The sequence below is a fragment of the Suncus etruscus genome, chromosome 3, assembly GCF_024139225.1.
Source record: "Suncus etruscus isolate mSunEtr1 chromosome 3, mSunEtr1.pri.cur, whole genome shotgun sequence".
NCBI lineage: Eukaryota > Metazoa > Chordata > Mammalia > Eulipotyphla > Soricidae > Suncus > Suncus etruscus.
The window spans coordinates 154247628-154269253 of record NC_064850.1 but is presented as its reverse complement, the minus strand read 5'-3'; the positions used below and the strand labels follow the sequence as shown (position 1 = coordinate 154269253).

General features: G+C 42.4%; 2 protein-coding genes across 4 annotated transcripts in view; both read left to right on the top strand.

Annotated features, from left to right (window-relative positions):
• Window positions 1-21626, top strand: part of KCTD1 (potassium channel tetramerization domain containing 1) — an 802770-nt gene that overhangs the window by 363810 nt on the left and 417334 nt on the right. The window lies entirely within an intron of this gene.
• The window catches only part of SS18 (SS18 subunit of BAF chromatin remodeling complex), a 70836-nt gene that overhangs the window by 8904 nt on the left and 40306 nt on the right, over window positions 1-21626 (top strand). For both annotated transcript variants that reach the window (XM_049769565.1, XM_049769563.1), the window contains exon 3: window positions 7596-7680. In XM_049769565.1, the coding sequence (XP_049625522.1) occupies window positions 7596-7680 (85 nt within the window). The remainder of the gene's footprint in view (window positions 1-7595; window positions 7681-21626) is intronic.

Below are 21626 nucleotides of genomic sequence, written 5' to 3'. Positions count from 1 at the left end.
ATTTAAGACAGTAAAGCATTGTGGTTTAAAATCCTGAATTCTGGGGCCGGGAAGGTGGCGCTAGAGGTAAGGTGTCTGCCTTGCAAGCGCTAGCGTAGGACGGACCGCGGTTCGATCCCCCGGCGTCCCATATGGTCCCCCCAAGCCAGGAGCAACTTCTGAGCGCATAGCCAGGAGTAACCCCTGAGCATCAAACGGGTGTGGCCCAAAAACAAAAACAAAAATCCTGAATTCTTTATACTTTAAAACCCCTGATTATAAGGATTCAGGATTTATACATATTTATATAACGACTTTACTGTTTTAGATGGGTTTTTCACTTAATTAAATGTGCCATCGATTATTGTGGGTTAAATAAATAGTTCAGTGGCATCCAGTTCAGTTCAGCCGTCTTCCTCTTCAGCTCAGCCCTGACTTGTGGACTGAGCTGAAGCACTGCCCCCTCCAGCAGACGGCAGAAGATGACTGGAGATTACAGAAGATGAATGGAGACTACGAGCATTTGATTCTGTGCACATGCAATCTCTTCTTTAGTTTCCACTACCCTACACCATTGTTCCCAGTTTCCCTCTCACTCCCAAGCCTGCCTCTTGCAAAACTATTTCCTTTCTCCTTTGTTCTAGTGTTCCCTTCCCTAATTTATCTCTCCCCATCCCGAGTGTTGTGTCGTTGGGTCTCTAGGGTATATTTCCAGGACTGGTATTACTGAGTCAAATCGGAGTTCAGTTTCTAGTTTTTGAGGAATATTCATATTGTTTCCAAGAAGGCTGGACCAGTCTACATTTCCACCAGCAGTGAACAAGAATCCTTTGCTCTCCTTATCTATTCCAGGACTGGTTATTGTTTTTGATGTGTGCCATACTCTGTGGTGTGAGGCGATAATCTCATTGTAGTTTTGATTTGCATCTTTCTGATGATTCATGATGTGAAGCATTTTTTTCATGTGCCTTTTGGCAGTCTATTTCTCTCTTGAGGAAATGTCACTTCGTCTCTTCTCCCCACTTTTGGATGGCATTAGATGTTTTTTTCTTGTTAAACTCTACTAGTGCATATACTAGTGCACACACACTCAGATATTAGGCCCTTATCAGATGAGTATTGGGTGAATAGTTTCATTCCAATGGCGGTTTTTGTATTCTGGTTCTTTGAGGTGTAGAAGTTTTTTCTTTTTGTTTGTTTGTTTTTGTGCCACATCCAATAGCGCTCAGGTGTTACTTCTGGCTCTGACAGAAATTGCTTCTGGCAGGCTCGGAGGACCATATAGGATGCTGGAAATCGAACCTGGGTCTGTCCTGTGTTAGCCTTGTGCAAGGCAAATGCCCTACTACTGTGCTATCTCTCCGGCCTCTGAAACGTCTTAATTTAATGTAGTTCCATTTGTTTATCTTTACTTCTAAACTTAATTTGTTTAGAACTTAATGCTGTTTCATCCTTGTACATAACTTTAGCTTCAATGTTGTAGAATTCTGCCCATTTTTTCTTTTATATACATTATGGTTTCAGGTCTGATTCCAAGGTCCTTAATCCATTTTTCTCATTTCTGCTCTTAAATTCTGTGTTGTATTGGCAGACCGTTCCATTGTTTCTTTGAGTTCATTGAAGATCCTAAATATTTTCACTCTGATCTATTCAGAGAAGTTATATAGGGGATTAGTACTGATTGGGCCTGCAGGATTTCAGTCTTAACTCACCAGGTGTGGTGGGTTTTTGTGCTGCTTTTCCACATTTCCCTTTGTAGTTTCAAGGTGCTTCTTTCCTTTGTCACTGTCAGTCTTCCCCACTGCCAGGTAGGTCTCAGGGGAGCTTATGTGGGTGAGAGATTATCTCGCAGATGCACAAGCCTTGACATGCTTTTCTTCTCACCTGCATGGATGGATAGGCTGAAATCCCTGGTGTTGTTAGGGTTGTTCTTGGTCTGCCTTGTAACTGGCACTCAACCAGGACTCTCTACATCCTTACCTACTCATTGACATCCCTGAGGAGGGAAAAAAAGAAACTGTTACTCTATTTCCCATTCTCAGCTCTTTCACCTAGTCATCTAGTGAGTATCCTCCCCAACATTTTTCTCTGATGAAAAATCTATTAACATCTGTATCAACATTTTTGATGTTTTATTTATAGGTTACAGGGTTTTTTTGGGGGGTGGGGCCCACACCTGGTGATGTTACTCCTGTCTAGGAGCTCAGAAATCGCTCCTGGCTTGGGGGACCATATGTGATGCCAGGGATGCACCCCAGATCCTTCCTGGATCAGCAGAGTGAAAGGCAAACTATTTATTGATTGATTGGTTGTTGGGCCATACCCAATGGTGTTCAGGGGCTATTCCTGGCTCTGCACTCAAAAATCACCTCTGGCAGGCTGGTGGACCATATGGGATGCTGGGAATCAACGGGGTCCCTTCCGGGTTGGCCACATGCAAGGCAAACGCCCTACCACTGTGCTATCTCTTAGGCTCCTATATATCTGGTTGATGGAAAGTGTTTCATTTAAGAATAATTTCTCTCAAAAAAGTTTCAAAATAGTACAAGAAAAAGAAAGAGATGCAATAGCCTAAGATGGGCTAGTAAGTTATTTTTTCAGAAAGCTTGAGCATTGACTTTATCTGTATGCAGCACCACCAAGTTTAGTCCTGGTGGCCCCTTAGCTTTACTGTACTTGAGCACTCCCTTACCATGATGAGTACTGAACTATAGTCACTGATAGTATTTTTAGAATGGTCCCTAATTTTCTGAACACTGCTTGGGAATTACCCCAGTGCCCTAAAGGAGATTTTGTAGAAGTTGATGTGTAGGTTGAGGGCAATAAACCTTTAAGGCTCTTGCCTTATATAAAGTGGATCCTGTTAAAGTCCTGAGCGCCACTGGGTGTGACTCAAAACCACCCCCAAAATGTTTAACAGAAAATATTAAAAATAAAATAAAATAAAATAAAACTGTGTGTCTGTGTGTCCTTGGACATCCATCATATAATAAATAGCATATAAGCCCATTTGCTTTGTCACTAATTTCACCCCATATTCTTTTTCTGAAACATTTGAGAATAAGCTTATAAATACGTGATTGGAGATGATAGTACAGAGATTAAAGCCTTAACTTGATAAGATTGATCCTATTTTTATTCCCAGCACCACATATGGTCACTCATCATTGCCAAAGGTAACTCTTGACCCTAGAGCAGGGGTGGCGAACAGGATTTTTTAAAAAAATTTTTATTGTGGGCCCGGAGAGATAGCACAGCGGCGTTTGCCTTGCAAGCAGCCTATCCAGGACCAAAGGTGGTTGGTTCGAATCCCGGTGTCCCATATGGTCCACCGTGCCTGCCAGGAGCTATTTCTGAGCAGACAGCCAGGAGTAACCCCTGAGCACTGCCGGGTGTGGCCCAAAAACCAAAAAAAAAAAAAAATTTTTTTTTATTGTAAGAATTTATTCGAGAGACAAAATTGATTAACATATTGAGGTAAACTGATATAACATAATATAGTAACATAACATAATTAATAATACATGTAAGTCAAAGAACATTTCTAAATAAAACACAATTTTTTTGATCATAATGACTTACATGTCTTTCACAGTAGTATTTTAGGTACATATTAATATTGAATCAGAGGAATATCCATCACCCCCAGTGTTGACCTCCCTTCATCCCTGTTCCCAATATATCCCTTTCTTCCTCCTTTATCCCCTAGAATGTTAGTTTAACTAAAAGCATATATGTTAACACTAATGTAAACCATTTTTTTTTTCAGTTCCAAATATTTTTACTAGTGGTTTCTTAAAGGTTTAGAGTCAAAGGAGCACTGTATAAACAATGTTAGAGTGGCAATTATTGTTTGCATGGGCCCACCAAAGTATGGAAAAGAAAAACTTTTGGCCTAAGTACAAGGAGACCTTACCCCTGAAGTTTCCTGACATAAGACCATTTCTAGGCTCCAGGCAAACTAGTTTGTCCAAGTGAATAGGATTTTTACCCTCACTCAAAATGGCAAAGTGCAATATGTGTTTAATATATTATTGTTAAAATTATATGCTTTTGTGTGAGTGTTTGTCTGTTTTGGCAGGTCACTGCGTGGTGTGACTCTCTGACTCTCACAGTTTCAAATTTTTGGCTTTGTGTCGAACTTGTTCGCCACCCCTGGCTTAGAGCCAAGAGTATTTCCTGAACACTGTTGGGTAGACTCAAAATAGTCCCTTTAAGGAACACCTTTTTTTTTTTTGTTTGTTTTTGGTTTTTGGGTTACACCCGGCAGCGCTCAGGGGTTACTCCTGGTTCTACACTCAGAAATCGCTCCTGGCAGGCTCAGGGGACCATATGGGATGCCGGGATTCGAACCACCGTCCTTCTGCATGCAAGGCAAATGCCCTACCTCCATTCTATCTCTCCGACCCAAAAAGGAACACGTTTTCAAGATATTCTTTTTTTTTTTTTTTTTTTTGGGCCACACCCCGCGATGCTCAGAGGTTACTCCTGGCTGTCTGCTCAGAAATAGCTCCTGGCAGGCACGAGGGACCATATGGGACACCGGGATTCGAACCAACCACCTTTGGTCCTGGATCGGCTGCTTGCAAGGCAAACGCCGCTGTGCTCTCTCTCCGGGCCCTTTTTAAGATACTCTTTTTTGTTTGTTTTTTGTTTTTTGGGTCACACCCGGTGATGCTCAAGGACTATTCCTGGCTATGCACTCAGAAATCGCTCCTGGCTTGGGGACCATATGGGACACAGGGGGATCAAACCGTGGTTCATCTTAGGTCAGTCGCTTGCAAGGCAAATGTCCTACCGATGCACCACTGCTCCAAGAGCTCAGAGCTTGAGCATGACAAAAGAACAACATCCCTCCAAAATACCCAAAATACAATGACTTTGTTTTTGGGCCATAGTCGGTGGTGCTCAGGGGTTATTTTTGGCTCTAAACTTAGGAATCACTCCTGGATGGGTTAGGGGTTATATATGGGACACCTGAGATTGAAGCTGGGTCTGCCTTATTATGCAAGGCAAGTGTTTTACCCGTTGTACTATTGCTCTGGGTCAATTCCTTGGTGGGTTTTTTTCTTTTTTTTGCTACAACTGGTGGTGCTTAGGGTTTACTTCTGGTTCTGCACTCAGAAACTCCTGGTGGTGCTCCAGGACCATATAGGATGATGGGGATTGAACCTGGGCCAGCTGTGTGCAAGGCAAGTGCTCTACCCACTGTGCTATTGCTCCAGTCCACTGGCCCAATTCTGAAATTTAATAATGCAATATCTAATCTTCAGATGATTTTGGAGGGAAGGGGTTTGGGCCACACCTAGTAGTGCTCTGTGGCTTTTCCTGTTTCTGTGTTCAGGATTGATCATGGTGGCTTAGGGGTCCATATATGTTACTGGATTGTGTAGTTTGCAAAAGTAGTTGGCCTCCTGTACCATCTCTCTGTCCCATTCAAATATTTTTTTTTCCAAACATTTTTTTTTCTTTTGGCTTTTGGGTCACACCTGGCAGAGCTTAGCGGTTGCTCTTGACTTTGCTCTCAGAAATTACTCCTGCCATTACTTAGAGCACCATATGGGATGCCAGGGATCAAACCTGGATCAGCTGCATGCAAAGCAAATGCCCTACCTGTTGTGCTATCATGCAAGCCCCTATTCAGACAATTTTATTTTTTTTATTCAGACATTTCTTAAAGTTTGTCATTTGCCTTCAAATCTTTTTTTTTTTTTTTTTTTTTTTTTTAGTTTCAGGATTCTGTGCAGGTTGTAATGTTGCAGTAATTATCTTTTTTCTTGAATATACATTAGTGTGGCACTGTGCTTTTATTGTTCATATTGTTCTCATGGTGTGTAGTAAAGAGCAGTGGTTTTGTAGATCATCTTCATTTGGGTCTGACTACTTATTCTTTTATGTGGGGGGTGGGGACGACGGTGATGCTGGCTATGGCCAGACCTGTTGATGCTCAAGGTTTAGTCTAGCCCTGCTCTTAGGGATCACTCATGGTCAGGCTCCGGGAACCATATGGGGTGCTGGGATAAAACCTGGGTCAACTGTGTGCAAGGCAAATGCCGTACCAGCTGCACTATTGCTCCAGCCTTTTATACCATAAATTATAGTTCTATCTATGTCTTGTTTTGTTTTGGGGTCACACCTCTTTGTGCTCAGAGTTTACGCCTAGTTCTGCAATAAGGGGTCACTCCTGGTGGGGCTAACTTCTATGGAATGCCAAGGATCACAGTCCCCTTCTGAGTTAATTTTTAAAATTATGAAGAGAGTTTTATTATAAAGACTTAATTTGTAAGTAAGATCACAATGCACAATGAACTTCATCACCAGTAATGCAGATTTATTTTGTCCTTTTTTTTTTGTTTTGTTTTGTTTTTGGGCCATACTCAACAGTGCTCAGAGGGATAGGCTCTGGCAGTTTCGGGGAACCATATGGCATGCTGGGGATCAAACCCAGGTGGGCCACGTGCAAGGCCAATACCCTACCAACTGTGCCATCGCTCTGGCCCCTATGCTATTTTTGGGGGGGGGGGCACACTCAGCAGTGCTCAGGGGTTACTCCTAGTTCTATGTTCAGAAATCACTCCTGGCAGGCTCAGGTGACCATATGGTAGGTGCTAGGGATCAAATCTGTCTGGGTTCATCTCTGTCAACTGTGTGCAAGGCAAACTGCACTACTGCTGTGCTTTTGCTCCAGCCCCTGCATTGTACTTTTGTAAGTTAATACTTTGTGACATTGCTGTTTCATTCCTCTTATCTCCCTGTAACAGCATATAAATTGGTGGGGGGGGGCATACCAGGCAGTGCTCATGGGTTACTGCTTAAGAATTACTCTGTCTGGGGTTGACTGCCTGCAAAGCAAATGCCCTACTGCTGTGCTATTGCTCCAGCCCTATTTAAAGATTTTTATTTGGTTGCCAGAGAGATAATACAGTAGGTGGAGTATTTGCCTTGTATACAGGTGACCTGGTTTCATCTCTGGCACACCCTATATGGTCCCCTAACCCATCCTGGAGTGATCTCTAAGTGCAAAGCTAGGAGTAAGCCCTGAGCATTGTTATTTTGTATCCCAGATAAGCAAATAAAAATTGTTTTAGACACCTCAAAACTACAAAGGTGTTCATGACTGGGATTCAAGCGTACAATTTTTTGTTTGTTTGTTTTATTTTATTGTTTGTTTTTGGGTCATACCAGCAGCTCTCAGTGATTGCTCCTGACTCTGCGCTTAGAAATAGCTCCTGGCAGCACGGGGGACCATATGGGATGTTGGGATTTGAACCACTGTTTGTCCTAGATCTGCTGGGTGCAAGGCAAATGCCTTATGGCTGTGCTATCTCTCAGGCCCCACAGGCATACAATGTTTAAATCCCAATTTCTTCACCAGTGTCCACTTACCTCCAGTACTCCCCTGACTCCAAACTACAGTATCTAGCACATGATAACATCTTTGTTCATTATGGTCAAGTGTACTATTTGGAGCTATTTGTAGAAAACTAGGAAAAGTTGAAATGCTTTGGATGTTCAGGTAACAAATCTTTATTGAGCTTGAAAAAGAATTATAAAGTCTGTATTTAAGTAGCTAGGAAGAAAATGAGTTTCTAATGTTGTGTTTTTTTTTTTTATAGGTATCAGCAGATGTTACATACAAATTTGGTCTATCTTGCTACAATAGCAGATTCTAATCAAAATATGCAGTCTCTTTTGCCAGCAGTAAGTACCTCTAAAATAATTTGAAGTAGAAAGTCTTTATAAGTTATGTATGATATAACTTTTTGTTTTGTGAATTTCTTTTTTAGTGAATCTTATCCTCTAAGAACATGAAGATATTCACTATGATTTAAAAGTTTTCATAGATACCAGAATTGATTTTCTTTTAGAGGAAGTTATATTCATAGATTAGGTCACTCAGCCACTCTTCCACTATCTTTATTTACTTTAATTTGTAATTAAATTATTTACAAATAAACATGTAGGACTTCAAAGAAAAATCTAAAACATTGAAGAATTTTATTAACATGTCTTTTTTTTTTTTTTAAATATCTTTATTTGGGGCCGGAGAGATAGCATGGAGTAAGGCGTTTGCCTTTCATGCATACGGTCATCGATTTGAATCCCGGTCATCGGTTTGAATCCCGGCATCCCATATGGTCCCCGAGCCTGCCAGGAGCGATTTCTGAGTGTGAATCCAGGAATAACCCTTGAGCACTGTGGGGTGTGACCCAAAAACAAAAACAAACAAACAAAAAAATCTCTTTATTTAAACACCATGATTACAAACATGTTTCTTTTTTTTTTTTTGGGTCACATCGGCAGCTTTCAGGGACTATTCCTGGCTCTACACTCCTGGCAGGCTCGGGGGACCATATGGGATGCCAGGATTCGAACAACTGTCCTTCTGAATGCAAGGCAAACACCCTACTGCTGTGCTGTCTCTCCGGCCCCTACAAACATGTTTGTAGTTGAGTTTCAGTCATAGAAAGAACCCTTCAACAGTGCAACATTGCCACCACCAGTGCCCCACATCTCCCTCCTCCCCCACCCTTTGCCTGTATTCAAGGCAGGCATTCTATTTTTCTCACTCACTATCATTGTCATGATAGTTTTCAGTATACTTATTTCTCTAACTGAACACTCCTACTCTTTCGTGGTGAGCTTTATATCATGAGCCAGTCCTTTCAGCCCTCATCTCTATTATCTCTGGGTATTATTACAATAATGTCTTTTATTTTTCTTAAAATCCATAGATAAGTGAGACTATTCTGTGTGTGTGTCTCTCTTTCTCTCTGATTTATTTCACTCAGCATAGTAGTTCCCATGTCCATTCATATATAGGAAAATTCCATGACTTCATCTCTCCTGAAGGCTGCATAATATTCTATTGTGTATATGTACTACAGTTTCTTTAGCCATTCATCTGTTGAAGAGCATCTGGGTTGTTTCCAGATTCTGGCTATTGTAAATAGCACTGCATTGAATATAGATGTGCAAAAGGCATTTTTGTGTTGTGTTTCCTAGGGTATATCCCTAGGATGTAGTCAACATTTCATTATATCTAGCAGGTCAGGACTATTTTTCTTTTTTTTTTTTTTGGTTTTTGGGCCACACCCACTTGATGCTCAGGGGTTACTCCTGGCTATGTGCTCAGAAATCGCCCCTGGCTTGGGGGGACCATATGGGACGCCGGGGGATCCGAACCGCGGTCCGTCCTATGCTAGCGCTTGCAAGGCAGACACTTTACCTCTAGCGCCACCTTCCCGGCCCCAGGACTATTTTTCTATATGAAACCAAAAATTAAGCTTAATTTAATGTTTTAGTATCCAGGTTATTTTTAATTTTTACCACTTACCTGGAAAACCCCAGAAAGTTTTAGTAATTGTCACAGAATCTAAACAAGACCTGTTACTGCATCATATGTGTTAAATTTCCTTTATATTAGTTTTTCTTTTATTCTCCCATGTGTTCAAGAAAATGGGTCAGATATTTTGTAGAATTTCTCATGCTCTGTATTTGACTGGTCATATTCTCATGATCCTATAACATGTTCCTTCATTTCATATCTTTTTTTTTGTTTTGTTTTTGGGCCACACCCGGCGATGCTCAGGGGTTACTCCTGGCTGTCTGCTCAGAAATAGCTCCTGGCAGGCACAGGGGACCATATGGGACACCGGGATTCGAACCAACCACCTTTGGTCCTGGATCAGCTGCTTGCAAGGCAAACACCACTGTGCTATCTCTCCGGGCCCTTCATTTCATATCTTATAATTAGGAAAGTTACTCAGATTTCCATTCAGAGATAGGTATAGATTTTTTTTTTTGTTTTTTGTTTTTGGGTTACACCTGGCAATGCTCAGGGGGTTACTCCTGGCAGGCTCGGGGGGACCATATGGGATGCCGAGATTCAAACCAACATCCTTCTGCATGCAAGGCAAATGCCCTACCTCCATGCTATCTCTCTGGCCTAGTTTTTAATTTTGTTAGTGCTGCTTTGTTTTGCTATATCATGACAAGAGGAATATGTTTGGCTATTTTATTTTTAGTAATGTTGCTAATAGCATAATCTATGCATTTAAGATTCCACCTCACTTTTTTCTCATTGATGTTTATTAATTATATCTGATAATTCATTCTCTGGTCAAATGAGGATGGACAGTGGATTTCATTGCATTGTTTAGCTATTCAATTACAAAGAAGACTTTTGATCAAGTATTTATTCTTAAAGAATCTTGTATAGGAAAGTCATGATAAAGTTCTTTTTTGTTCTTGTTTTTGGGCCACACCTGACTATGCTCAGGGGTTACTCCTGGCTATGAGCTCAGAAATTGCTCCTGGCTCGGGGACCATATGGGACGGTGGGGGATCAAACCATGGTCCGTCCTAAGTCAGCCAGGTGGAAGGCAAACCCCCTACCACTGCACCACCGCTTCGGCCCCCATGATAAAGTTTTGATTCTCTCCCCTTTATTAATTTTTAGAATAACTACCGTATTTTCTGGTGTATAAGACGACTTTTGAAACAAAAAAAGTCAGCCGAAAATTGGGGGTCATTTTATACACTGAGTATATCTGCAAAGTGTTTCAATATGCTGCTAAACGAAAATTGTCTGAATATTGCCACAAAACGAATTTTCCAACTCGATCCTGCACCAATCACTGCAAGGCTGCTCTGACCGCCTCTCTAGCTCAGCCAATCCAAGCAGGCTTTTGATGCATGCAAATTAGACAATGTTCTGGATCCGAATCTACACTGTGAAAAGCCTGCTCAGATTGGCCAGAGTCAGAGAGGAAGTCTATTCCAGTAGAACCTTTGAACCTTTGCTTGTTGTGATTGGCTCACTGTGGTACATACAGTTGCAGCACAGGAAAGTTCCGTCTGATACAGTGAATATAGGCCTAAACCTATGTTTTAACTGCAAAATTAGGGGGTCATCTTATACGCCGGCAAATATGGTAGTTGGCTTCTAGCAACTTACTAAAGTAACCATAGTTTTGGCAGGCTTTTTTATTATTCTCATCTGAACTTATATATATTAAAATACTTTTACTGTATTTAATTAAAACCCGTCATTATTCTTTATGTTCAGATTATCTCATCTTTGATCAGTGATCACATTTTCTTTTGCGTCTTCTGTCTTTCTGACATGATTCCAGTATTTTTTTGTTTATTTTTGGGCCACATCTGGCGGAGGTGCTCAGGTGCTACTCCTGGTTCAGAAATTGCTCCTGGCAGGCTCGGAGAACCAGATGGGATGCTGGGAATTGAACCCGGGTCCTTCCTAGGTCGGCTGCGTGCAAGGCAAATGCCCTACCGCTGTTCTCTCTCTCTCCGGCCCCATGATTCCAGTATTTTTACATAGCTTCTTTGGCTAAAGATTTGAGAGATACGTAAATATTTTCTGTCCTAGAACTATTACATCAAAAACTATTGCATCCCAGATGTTTTATCAAACAATGAAAGGCCAGAAGTAATTATAGTAATTTTCCTAGAGGAAAAAGAATTGCTGTATTCACTGGCCTATCATTTGTGAATAATGAGATTCCCCCCCTCCCCCGCAAATCCTTACACTTCATTTCTCTCTTTTGTCTTACTTTTCTGACTAAGACCTTTGGGCCACACCCGGAGGTGCTCAGGGGTTACTCCTGGCTGTCTGCTCAGAAATAGCTCCTGGCAGGCACGGGGGACCACATGGGACACCTGGATTCGAACCAACCACCTTTGGTCCTGGATCGGCTGCTTGCAAGGCAAACGCCGGGCCCCAAGAATCCTTATCTTGTTCCTGATCACAAAGGGAAAGTTTTCCCTGTTTGACCTTTAAGTATGCTGCAGATTTTTGGTAGATAATCTTATAGCAACTTAAGAAAGTACCATCTGGGCCCGGAGAGATAGCACAGCATCGAGATAGCACAGCGGCGTTTGCCTTGCAAGCAGCCGATCCAGGACCAAAGATGGTTGGTTCGAATCCCGGTGTCCCATATGGTCCCCCGTGCCTGCCAGGAGCTATTTCTGAGCAGACAGCCAGGAGTAACCCCTGAGCACCACCGGGTGTGACCCAAAACCCCCCCCCCCAAAAAAAAAAAAGAATACCATCTTTTTCTGTTGTGCTAATAGTTAATATCTTTTTTTTTTTTTGGTTTTTGGGTCACACCCGGCGATGCTCAGGGGTTACTCCTGGATGTCTGCTCAGAAATAGCTCCTGGCAGGCACGGGGGACCATATGGGACACCGGGATTCGAACCAACCACCTTTGGTCCTGGATTGGCTGCTTGCAAGGCAAACACCACTGTGCTATCTCTCCGGGCCCAATAGTTAATATCTTAAATGGATGCTGAATTTTCTTTTTTCTTTGGTTTTTGGATCACACCCGGCAGTGCTCAGGGGTTACTCCTAGCTCCACACTCAGAAATAGCTCATGGCAGGCACTGGGAACCATATGGGATGCTGGGATTTTAACCACTGTCCTTCTGAGTCTAAGGCAAATGCCCTACCGCTGTGCTATCTTTTCAGCCCCAGATGCTGAATTTTCCTAAAACATTCTATCTAATTTAATTATGTCTTTTCTTCTTTACCCTGTTAATATAATGAATTATAGTGATTGACAATGCTTAATATTCCTTTTTTTTTTTTTTGTGCCATACCTGGTACCGCTCAGCGGTTACTCCTGGCTCTGCTCCTGGTTTGAGAGACTATATGGCAGTGCTTCTCAATTATTTTCTGTCATGCCCCCCCTAGGAAGAAGAAAATATTTTTTTTGTTAACCTGTGAAACAAAAATATATAAAATAATTTGAGCTGATTTTTTTGGTTTTTCGGGCCACACCCGTTTGATGCTCAGGGGTTACTCCTGGCTAAGTGCTCAGAAATTGCCCTTGGTTTGGGGGGACCATATGGGACACTGGGGGATCGAACCGCGGTCCTTCCTTGGCTAGCACTTGCAAGACAGACACCTTACTTCTAGTGCCACCTCTCCAGCCCCGAGCTGATTTTTTAATCAGATGTCTGGATTAATGGCTTCAATGAGCAACTTTTGCAATGCATAACTTTTCAAAGCAGGGTTTGAAGTAGGACACAGCAATTCTCAGCTCCAGAGACATAAAGAGACATAAACACGGGGCTTAGCTTGTTAGGGTAGTGTTTGCCAAGGTTAAACGTGCCCCCCTTTATGGAGCCTCGTAACCCACTATTTGAGAAGCACTGCTATAGGGATTCCAGGGATTGAACCTGCATCTGTCCTGGGTCAGCTGCATGCAAGGCAAATGCCCTACTGCTGTGCTACCACTCTGGTCCTTTTATGGTATTTTTTTTTTTTTTTTTTTTTTTTGGTTTTTGGGCCACACCCGGCATTGCTCAGGGGTTACTCCTGGCTGTCTGCTCAGAAATAGCTCCTGGCAGGCATGGGGGACCATATGGGACACCGGGATTCGAACCAACCACCTTTGGTCCTGGATCGGCTGCTTGCAAGGCAAACACCGCTGTGCTATCTCCCTGGGCCCCTTTTATGGTATTTTTTGCCATACCTGGTGGTACTGAGGTTACTCTCTATTCTGGGCTGGGTTTCTCCTTGTGGTTGTCTGGGACCATGTGTTACAAGAGATTGAACTTGGGATTTTTGCATGCTTTGCCTTTTCACCCCTGTCATTTAAGAATTTTGAGGATTCTGAAGAGCTTTATGTGTTATATATTTGTATTTTTTAAATTTTTATTTTAATTAATTTTTTTGGTAACGCTCAGAGGTTACTCCTGGCTATGCGCTCAGAAATCCCTCCTGGCTTGGGGGACCATATGGGACCTCGGGGGATTGAACTGCTGTCCATCTTAGGCTAGCGCAGGCAAGGCAGGCACCTTACCTCTAGCACCACCTCGCTGGCCCCTTTAATTTATTTTTATTTTTCAGCCATACCTGGGGATGCTCCGGGGTTACTCTTGGTAACTCAGAAATCAGTCCTGGCTTGGTTGACCATATTGGCTGCAGGGGGATAGAATCTTGGTTCGTCCTGGATCAGCCACTTGCAAAGCAAATGCTCTACCACTGCTCCATCGCTCCAGCCCAATTTTTTCTATTTTTAAATTAAAACAAAAATTTAAAAAGCAAATAAAAGGAAAATAAAACATGTTAAAAATGGTTTATTAAAATGAACAAACAGTTTGAATTTTAAGATAAATGAAATTCTTCTTTTTGTTTGTTTTTGTTTGGTTTTGAGCCATAGGTAGGGGTCACTCCTGGCTCTGCATTCAGGAATTACTCCTGAAGATGTTTGGGATGTTTTTCCCCTTTTTTTGGTGTGGGGTTGGGTTTGGTACACTCACATCATGCTCAGATTGTCTCCTGGCTATGCGCTCAGGAAGTACTTCTTGTGGTCTTGGGGAACCATATGGGTTTCTGGGGATCAAACCCAGATCAACTGCATGCAAGGCAAGTGCCCTACTCAATAAACTGACTCTTCTTTTCTTTTTCTTTTTAAATTACAAATTTAAGTACAGGGGCCGGGCGGTGGCGCTGGAGGTAAGGTGCCTGCCTTGCTTGCGCTAGCCTAGGACGGACCGCGGTTCGATCCCCCGGCGTCCCATATGGTCCCCCAAGAAGCCAGGAGCAACTTCTGAGCGCATAGCCAGGAGTAACCCCTGAGCGTCACAGGGTGTGGCCCAAAAACCAAAAAAAAAAAAAAAAAAAAATTTAAGTACAAATTCTGCTTTTAGCAGAAACTTTGTTTTTAACCATATACATATTTAACAATGTTGCTTTTTTAGTTTTAAGTATATAGCTGAGACTAAGCAAACAAAAAACAGTAGAGGCCCGAGAGATAGCTCAGTAAGGCATTTGCCTTGCATGCAGCCGACCTAGGACGGATGGGTTTGATTCCTGGCATCCCATGTCGTGCCCTGAGCTTGCCAGGAGTGATTTCTGAGTGCAGAGCCAGGAGTAACTCCTGAGCATTGCTGAGTGTGGCCCCAAAACCAATCAATTAATAAAGAAAGAAACTGCTTAAAATAAAGAAAACAAAAGGAAATATTGTGCAGGCATATCAGTGTTATTTTGCAGAAAAGTGACCTTTATTCTAGATAAATAGGATCCTAATTACTTTAGTAAATAATGGAGTGTGTTGGTTCTTGAAATTTGCTGTTTCTTGAAACAGCTAAAATCACCTGATAGTTATTTTTTATTCTTGTATTAGGAACGGTTTAGCCAGTAAAAAATATAGAGACATGCTTGCTGGACCCTTGAACGTGGTGCTTGCCTGCACATGTTGCCAGCATCTCCCCTCTTGAGACATGTGCTTGATATTTTTCTGCTTTAACTCTGGGACTTGTACTCGATCTCTCTCTGCATTTGGAGAAGCCTGTTCTCTCTCTTTATCGCTTTACTTTCTCGCTTTCTTATATCCTCCCCTTTCTCAGCACCTCCAAATAAAACCCATTTTTTACTTCAAAAATAAAATAGGACTATGTTATATGTATGCCAGTCTTTTTAGACATTTTGCATAACATTTATTTAAGTTTTAACCTATTATATGTTTTTGATATCTATTATTAACTACTTAAAAAGTGATAGGTATTATTGGTTTAAGGAAAACTAAAAAAAGATTAAAATAAAAAGTTTTATCTATATCAGGGGTCTCAAACTCACGGCCCGAGGGCCACAAACGGCCCTCCATACAACATTTTGTGGCCCTGCCCTAGAGGAATTTTTTTTTCTTTAGTTTTGTTTTAGTTGTTTGGGTCACATCCACCAATGTTCAAGGCTTACTACTGACTTTGCACTCAAGGATCACCCCGACTTTGCCTCCTGCGGCCCCCAGATAAATTGAGTCTGAGACCCCGATCTACATATTTTTGATGGGCAATACTTTGGGAGGAAATTTTTTTTTTTTATTTTGATAAATCTAATTTTGGTGGGCAATGGAATCTCCCAAGAAGTGATTTGGGAATTTGGAGCCTATTCCCAGCAATGCTTGACCTTGCCCTGCAGGCTCAGTGTGCCAGCAGAGTGGTGCTTTTTTTGCCTGGTAGTGTGGGTCATTACCCATGTCACGTCACCCTAGTAATGGAGATTATCTTTTTTTTATTTTTTTGGTTTTGGGTCATACCCAGCAGCGCTCAGGGGTTACTCTTGGCTCTACGCTCAGAAATCGCTCCTGGCAGGCACGGGGGACCATATGGGATGCTGGGATTCTAACCACTGTCCTTCTGCATGAAAGGCAAGAGCCTTACCTCCATGCTATCTCTCTGCCCGCCCCCCCCCCCCCTTTGGAATGGAGATTATGTTGAATTTCAGACATGTACTCAAGAGCCCTTTGAGCATCCTCCTAGCCTTTGTGGTAAATTATCTTAGGCATATTGTCTAGAAAATTTTTTTTTTTTTTGGTTTTTGGGCCACACCCGGTAATGCTCAGGGGTTACTCCTGGCTATGCGCTCAGAAGTTGCTCCTGGCTTGGGGGACCATATGGGACGCCGGGGGATCGAACTGTGGTCCGTCCAAGGCTAGCGCAGGCAAGGCAGGCACCTTACCTCTTGCGCCACCGCCCGGCCCCCATCTAGAAATTTTTTTTTTTTTTTTTTTTTTTTGGTTTTTGGGCCACACCCGGTAACGCGCAGGGGTTACTCCTGGCTATGCGCTCAGAAGGCGCTCCTGGCTTGGGGGACCATATGGGACGCCGGGGGATCGAACCGCGGTCCGTCTCCTAGGCTAGCGCAGGTAAGGCAGGCACCTTACCTCCAGCGCCACCGCCCGGCCCCAACCCATCTAGAAATTTTTTAACAGAGAATTAAGAATTTTATAATGGAAAGAATCTGGAAAATTTGATCCTGAATTCAAGGTTTCTCAACCTTGATTATTTTTCACAAATCTTGGCTTACCATTGTTTTACAATACTATTAAATTTCAGGAGTATAGCTTCACACCTATAAATGAATAAGCCTCATTCCATCATCCCTCAAAATTTTAGTACCATCACACAATCAAAAAGGTGCCCTCAACTTTTTACTTGACCCTCTTTCCACTTTTCCTCTGGCAACCATTTTATCTTTCATAGTGAGAAGTTTGTGTTGTTTTGCCAGTTCATTTTTGTTTGTTTGTTTTTGGGCCACATCTGGCAGCACTCAGGGGTTACTCCCAGCTCTGCACTCAGAAATCACTCCTGGCAGGCTTGTAGGACCATATGGGATGCCAGGAATCAAACCTGGGTCCACCCCGGTTTGGCCATGTGCAATTGCCTGTTTCATTTTAATTGTACATTTTAAAAGCTTGTCAGGCGATTATAATGTGTAGTTAGAAATTTGAGGACTTAGGGCCCGGAGAGATAGCACAGCGGCGTTTGCCTTGCAAGCAGCTGATCCAGGACCAAGGGTGGTTAGTTCGAATCCCGGTGTCCCATATGGTCCCCCGTGCCTGCCAGGAGCTATTTCTGAGCAGACAGCCAGGAGTAACCCCTGAGCACTGCCGGGTGTGACCCAAAAACCAAAAAAAAAAAAAAAAAAAAAAAAAATTGAGGATTTATATTATTCTTTTAAATTTAGTATACATTGGTATTCTGAGAAGGTGAAAAATTTCAGGAAAATATTCTTGTATATACTATTTAAATTTGATATATATGCTAGTTAGATATCTTTTACAATATTAAAAAGATAATATTCTGTGTTGTCATGAGTAACACAGGTACAATTCAGTATCCAGCATATATTAGATACTTAATCATCTTTGATAAAGTTGAGGCCGTATGTGACTGGGAAATATAAGTGGAAAGAAGATGGATTCAGAAGGATCAGTAGTATGAGGGCTAAAGAGATAATGGCTGAGCTTACTCTTTCTGTGCAGTGTGATCCCCGGCACCAGTTTCCTGAGCACATAGCTGACAGTTTTTCTGAGCACTATTAGGAATGGGCCCAAAGCCTCCCAAAAAACAAAACAACAAAGTACAAAACATAAAAGTTACTATTCTTTTTTATAAAGGTGCTCATTTCTATATTTAATCTACTTTTATGCAAATACAAGTCAATCTAAACAATGCTTTCCCTTTATTATGCTAATAGACAGTTTTGCCATACTTAGTATTACCTTGTATTTTTATTATTGTTTTTTAAATGAAAGCATTAAAATTCTTAATTTGAGGGGCTAGAGTGATAGTACAGCAGTAGGACATTTGCCTTACATGCAGACAAACCCGATGGAGCTCGATTCAATTCCTGGCAACCCATATGGTCCTTTGAGTGCAGAGCCATGAGTAACTCCTGAGAACCGCTGGGTGTGACCCATAAACCAAAAAAAAAACAAAAAACCTTGATTTGATAAAGAAATATTCTAAAATATGTCCTCTTAAATCTTAAGTTTAGACTGTTGGTAAATAATATCATATTTATTGGAATGATAATTTTGACTTGTCTTTCCTTTAACTTCCATTTTTTAAATTCTGTGATGGTTTTTTAATCTTTCAAGCTGCTCAACTTCTTTTTAATGACCCTATTGATGGTTGATGCTGTGTTTTTGACTGTCTCCTTAAAAATTTTAATTTTGGACACCATGATTTGCAATGGTAGGGTTGTCTCATACACAGAATGTTCTAGAACTATACCCTTCATCAGGTTTGAATCCTGGCATCCCATATGGTCCCCTGAGACTACCAGGAGCAATTTCTGAGCTTAGAGCCAGGAGTGACCTCTGAGCACCGCTGGGTGTGACCCAAAAACCAAAAACCAAACAAAAATAAAACAAGACCAATGTTTCTTTAAAATCTTTTAGCAGATGGTTTAGATATTTGGACGAACTTATATTGGGAAATATGTGTTTACAAGTATTTATATGTGTTTAGAGTTCTTCTAGATGTATTGATCATTTGATTGTTAAGGAATGACTATCCCTTATGGTCTTTTTAAATTTGAAGTTTATATTGTTGATAACAGTTCGGTTACCCTCCCCTTTTTTTTTTTTTTTTTTTTTGATTTTTGGGCCACACCCGGTAACACTCAGGGGTTACTCCTGGCTATGTGCTCAGAAGTTGCTCCTTGCTTGGGGGACCATATGGGACACCGGGGGATCGAACCGCAGTCCGTCCAAGGCTAGCGCAGGCAAGGCAGGCACCTTACCTTTAGCGCCACCGCCCGGCCCCTACCCTCCCCTTTTTTAGAGAATTGTTCATATACAGGATTATTTCCCAGCCTGGCTGTGTTAATTCTTATTGTTCAGGTATGTTTTACTGGCAGCAGAAAGTTGGATTTAGTTTTCTGATCTATCTACCCCACAGTGACTTTTATTTTTGTTCTTTGAGCCACACTTAGTGCTCAGGGGTTGTCCTGGCGGTCCTTGGGGTCATATGGGATTCAGGGGATCCAATGAGGGTGATCATGTGCAAGGCAAACGCCCTGCCTGCTGTGCTATCGCTCTGGCCCCCACACTCCTGTGATTCTTGATTGATGAGTTCAATCTATAGACATGGAGTGAGATTTTTTAAATGCCCTACCCGTTCCGTTATACTGTTGCTCTGAACCCTCTTTTAAGACTTTATTCTGTTCTTTTGTTGGAGGTTTCCTGCATCCTATCTTGGTGCTTGCCAATTTTTTTCCTCACCTGTTGTCACTCTGCTGTTGAGGCCTTCCGTTCATGTATTTTTTTAGGTTTATATATTTTTTTAGTTTCTTTTTTAGGTTTATTTATTAATTAATTGGTTATTGGGCCACACCCGGCAATGCTCAGGGGTTACTCCTGCCTCTGTGCTCAGAAATGGCTCCTGGCAAGCTTGTAGGACCATATGGGATGCTAGGAATCAAACTGGGTCAGTGCAGGGTTGGCTGAATGCAAGGTAAGTGCCCTACGGATGTGCTATCTCTCTGCCCACCCCAACCCCTCATTCATGTTGTTGGTTTTTGTTGTTTGTTTTATTGAGTATGCACTCAGAAATCACCTTGGCTTGGGGGACAAAATGGGATGTTGGTGGATCAAACCGTGGTTGGTCCTAGGTTGTCCGCCTGCAAGGCAAATGCCTTACCACTTGTGCCACCGCTCTAGCCCCTTGTTGATTTTTTTAAAACTGTGATACTCTTTTTTTTTTTTTTTTTTTGGTTTTTGGGCCACACCCGGCAGTGCTCAGGGGTTACTCCTGGTTCTATGCTCAGAAATCGCTCCTGGCAGTCTTGGGGGACCATATGGGATGCTGGGATTCAAACCACAGTCCTGCATGCAAGGTAAATGCCTTACCTCCATGCGCTCTCTCTGGCCCCATTAAACTGTGATACTCTTTACATCTGTCACTTCTATTTGCAATTTTGTCAGTTCTGCTTTTATGTTATTTATGCTTTCTTTTTTTGTTTGTTTTTGTTTTTGTTTTTTGGGCCACACCCGTTTGATGCTCAGGGGCTACTCCTGGCTAAGCGCTCAGAAATCGCCCCTGGCTTGGGAGGACCATATGGGATGCTGGGGGATCAAACCGCGGTCCTGATCTTTCCTTGGCTAGCGCTTGCAAGGCAGACACCTTACCTCTAGCGCCACCTTCCCGGCCCCTATTTATGCTTTCTTGATTAACCGAACATAGTTTCCTTGAGCCATGAAACATCCTTATTATAGTATCTCTAAAGTCATTATCTGAGAGGTACTAGAGCTGATTGGTACTCTTTAAGCCTTGTGGGCTGTTATCTTCACTCCTTGGGCTTGGTGGGCTTTTATCCTGCTTTCTATTTCGCCTTTTATGCTCTGGGGTGACTCTTCCTAGTTAAGTTCTGTGGGAGTGCTCTGAATGATTTAGGATTTAGGAGCAGCAGTTAGGATTTCCCCTGATACATGTTCTGTGAGGTAGGCAGAATATTGTATTGTGTCATATGTGGCCCAGTACTTCAGAATTCCAGTAGTGGAAGGTGAAATTAGGGCTTCACACCATCATCTGTGGGTCTCTGAGTAAGCTCAGTTGGAGAAGCTGTTGCAAGCAGCTGGCTACTTGGTCTCCATTGGGATGGGGCCTACTCTTGGGCTTCAGTCTGGACTCTTGCTATAGGTTTCATTCTGGTGCTGAGAGGACATGGACAAGGTGGCCCTGACAGTCTTTTTTTTTTTTTTTTGGGTCACACCCGGCGGTGCTCAGGGGTTACTTCTGGCTGTCTGCTCAGAAATAGCTCCTGGCAGGCACGGGGGACCATATGGAACACCTGGATTCGAACCAACCACCTTTGGTCCTGGATCGGCTGCTTGCAAGGCAAACGCTGCTGTGCTATCTCTCCGGGCCCAGCCCTGACAATCTTTACTAGTCACATTCTTCCTGGGGGATTGCATTGAAAATCTTGTTTTCTTTTTTACTTTTATAGCTTTTGGGCCACCTCTGACTGTACAGGGGTGATACCTAACTCCTGGTCCTGCATTCAGGAATCACTCCTGGTGGGCTCAGGGATCCATGTGAATGCTGGGGATTGAACCTTTGACCTTGTGCAAAGCAAGCCCCTGTCCACTGTGTTATGCTCTGTTCCATTATTTCTTTCTTTTTCTTTTTTTTTTTTTGTTTTTGGGCCACACCCAGTAACGCTCAGGGGTTACTCCTGGCTACGAGCTCAGAAGTCGCTCCTGGCTTGGGGGACCATATGGGACGCTGGGGAATCGAACCGTGGTCTGTCCTAGGCTAGCGCTGGCAAGGCAGACACCTTACCTCTAGCGCCACCGCGCCCGGCCCCGTATTATTTCTTATATTTTT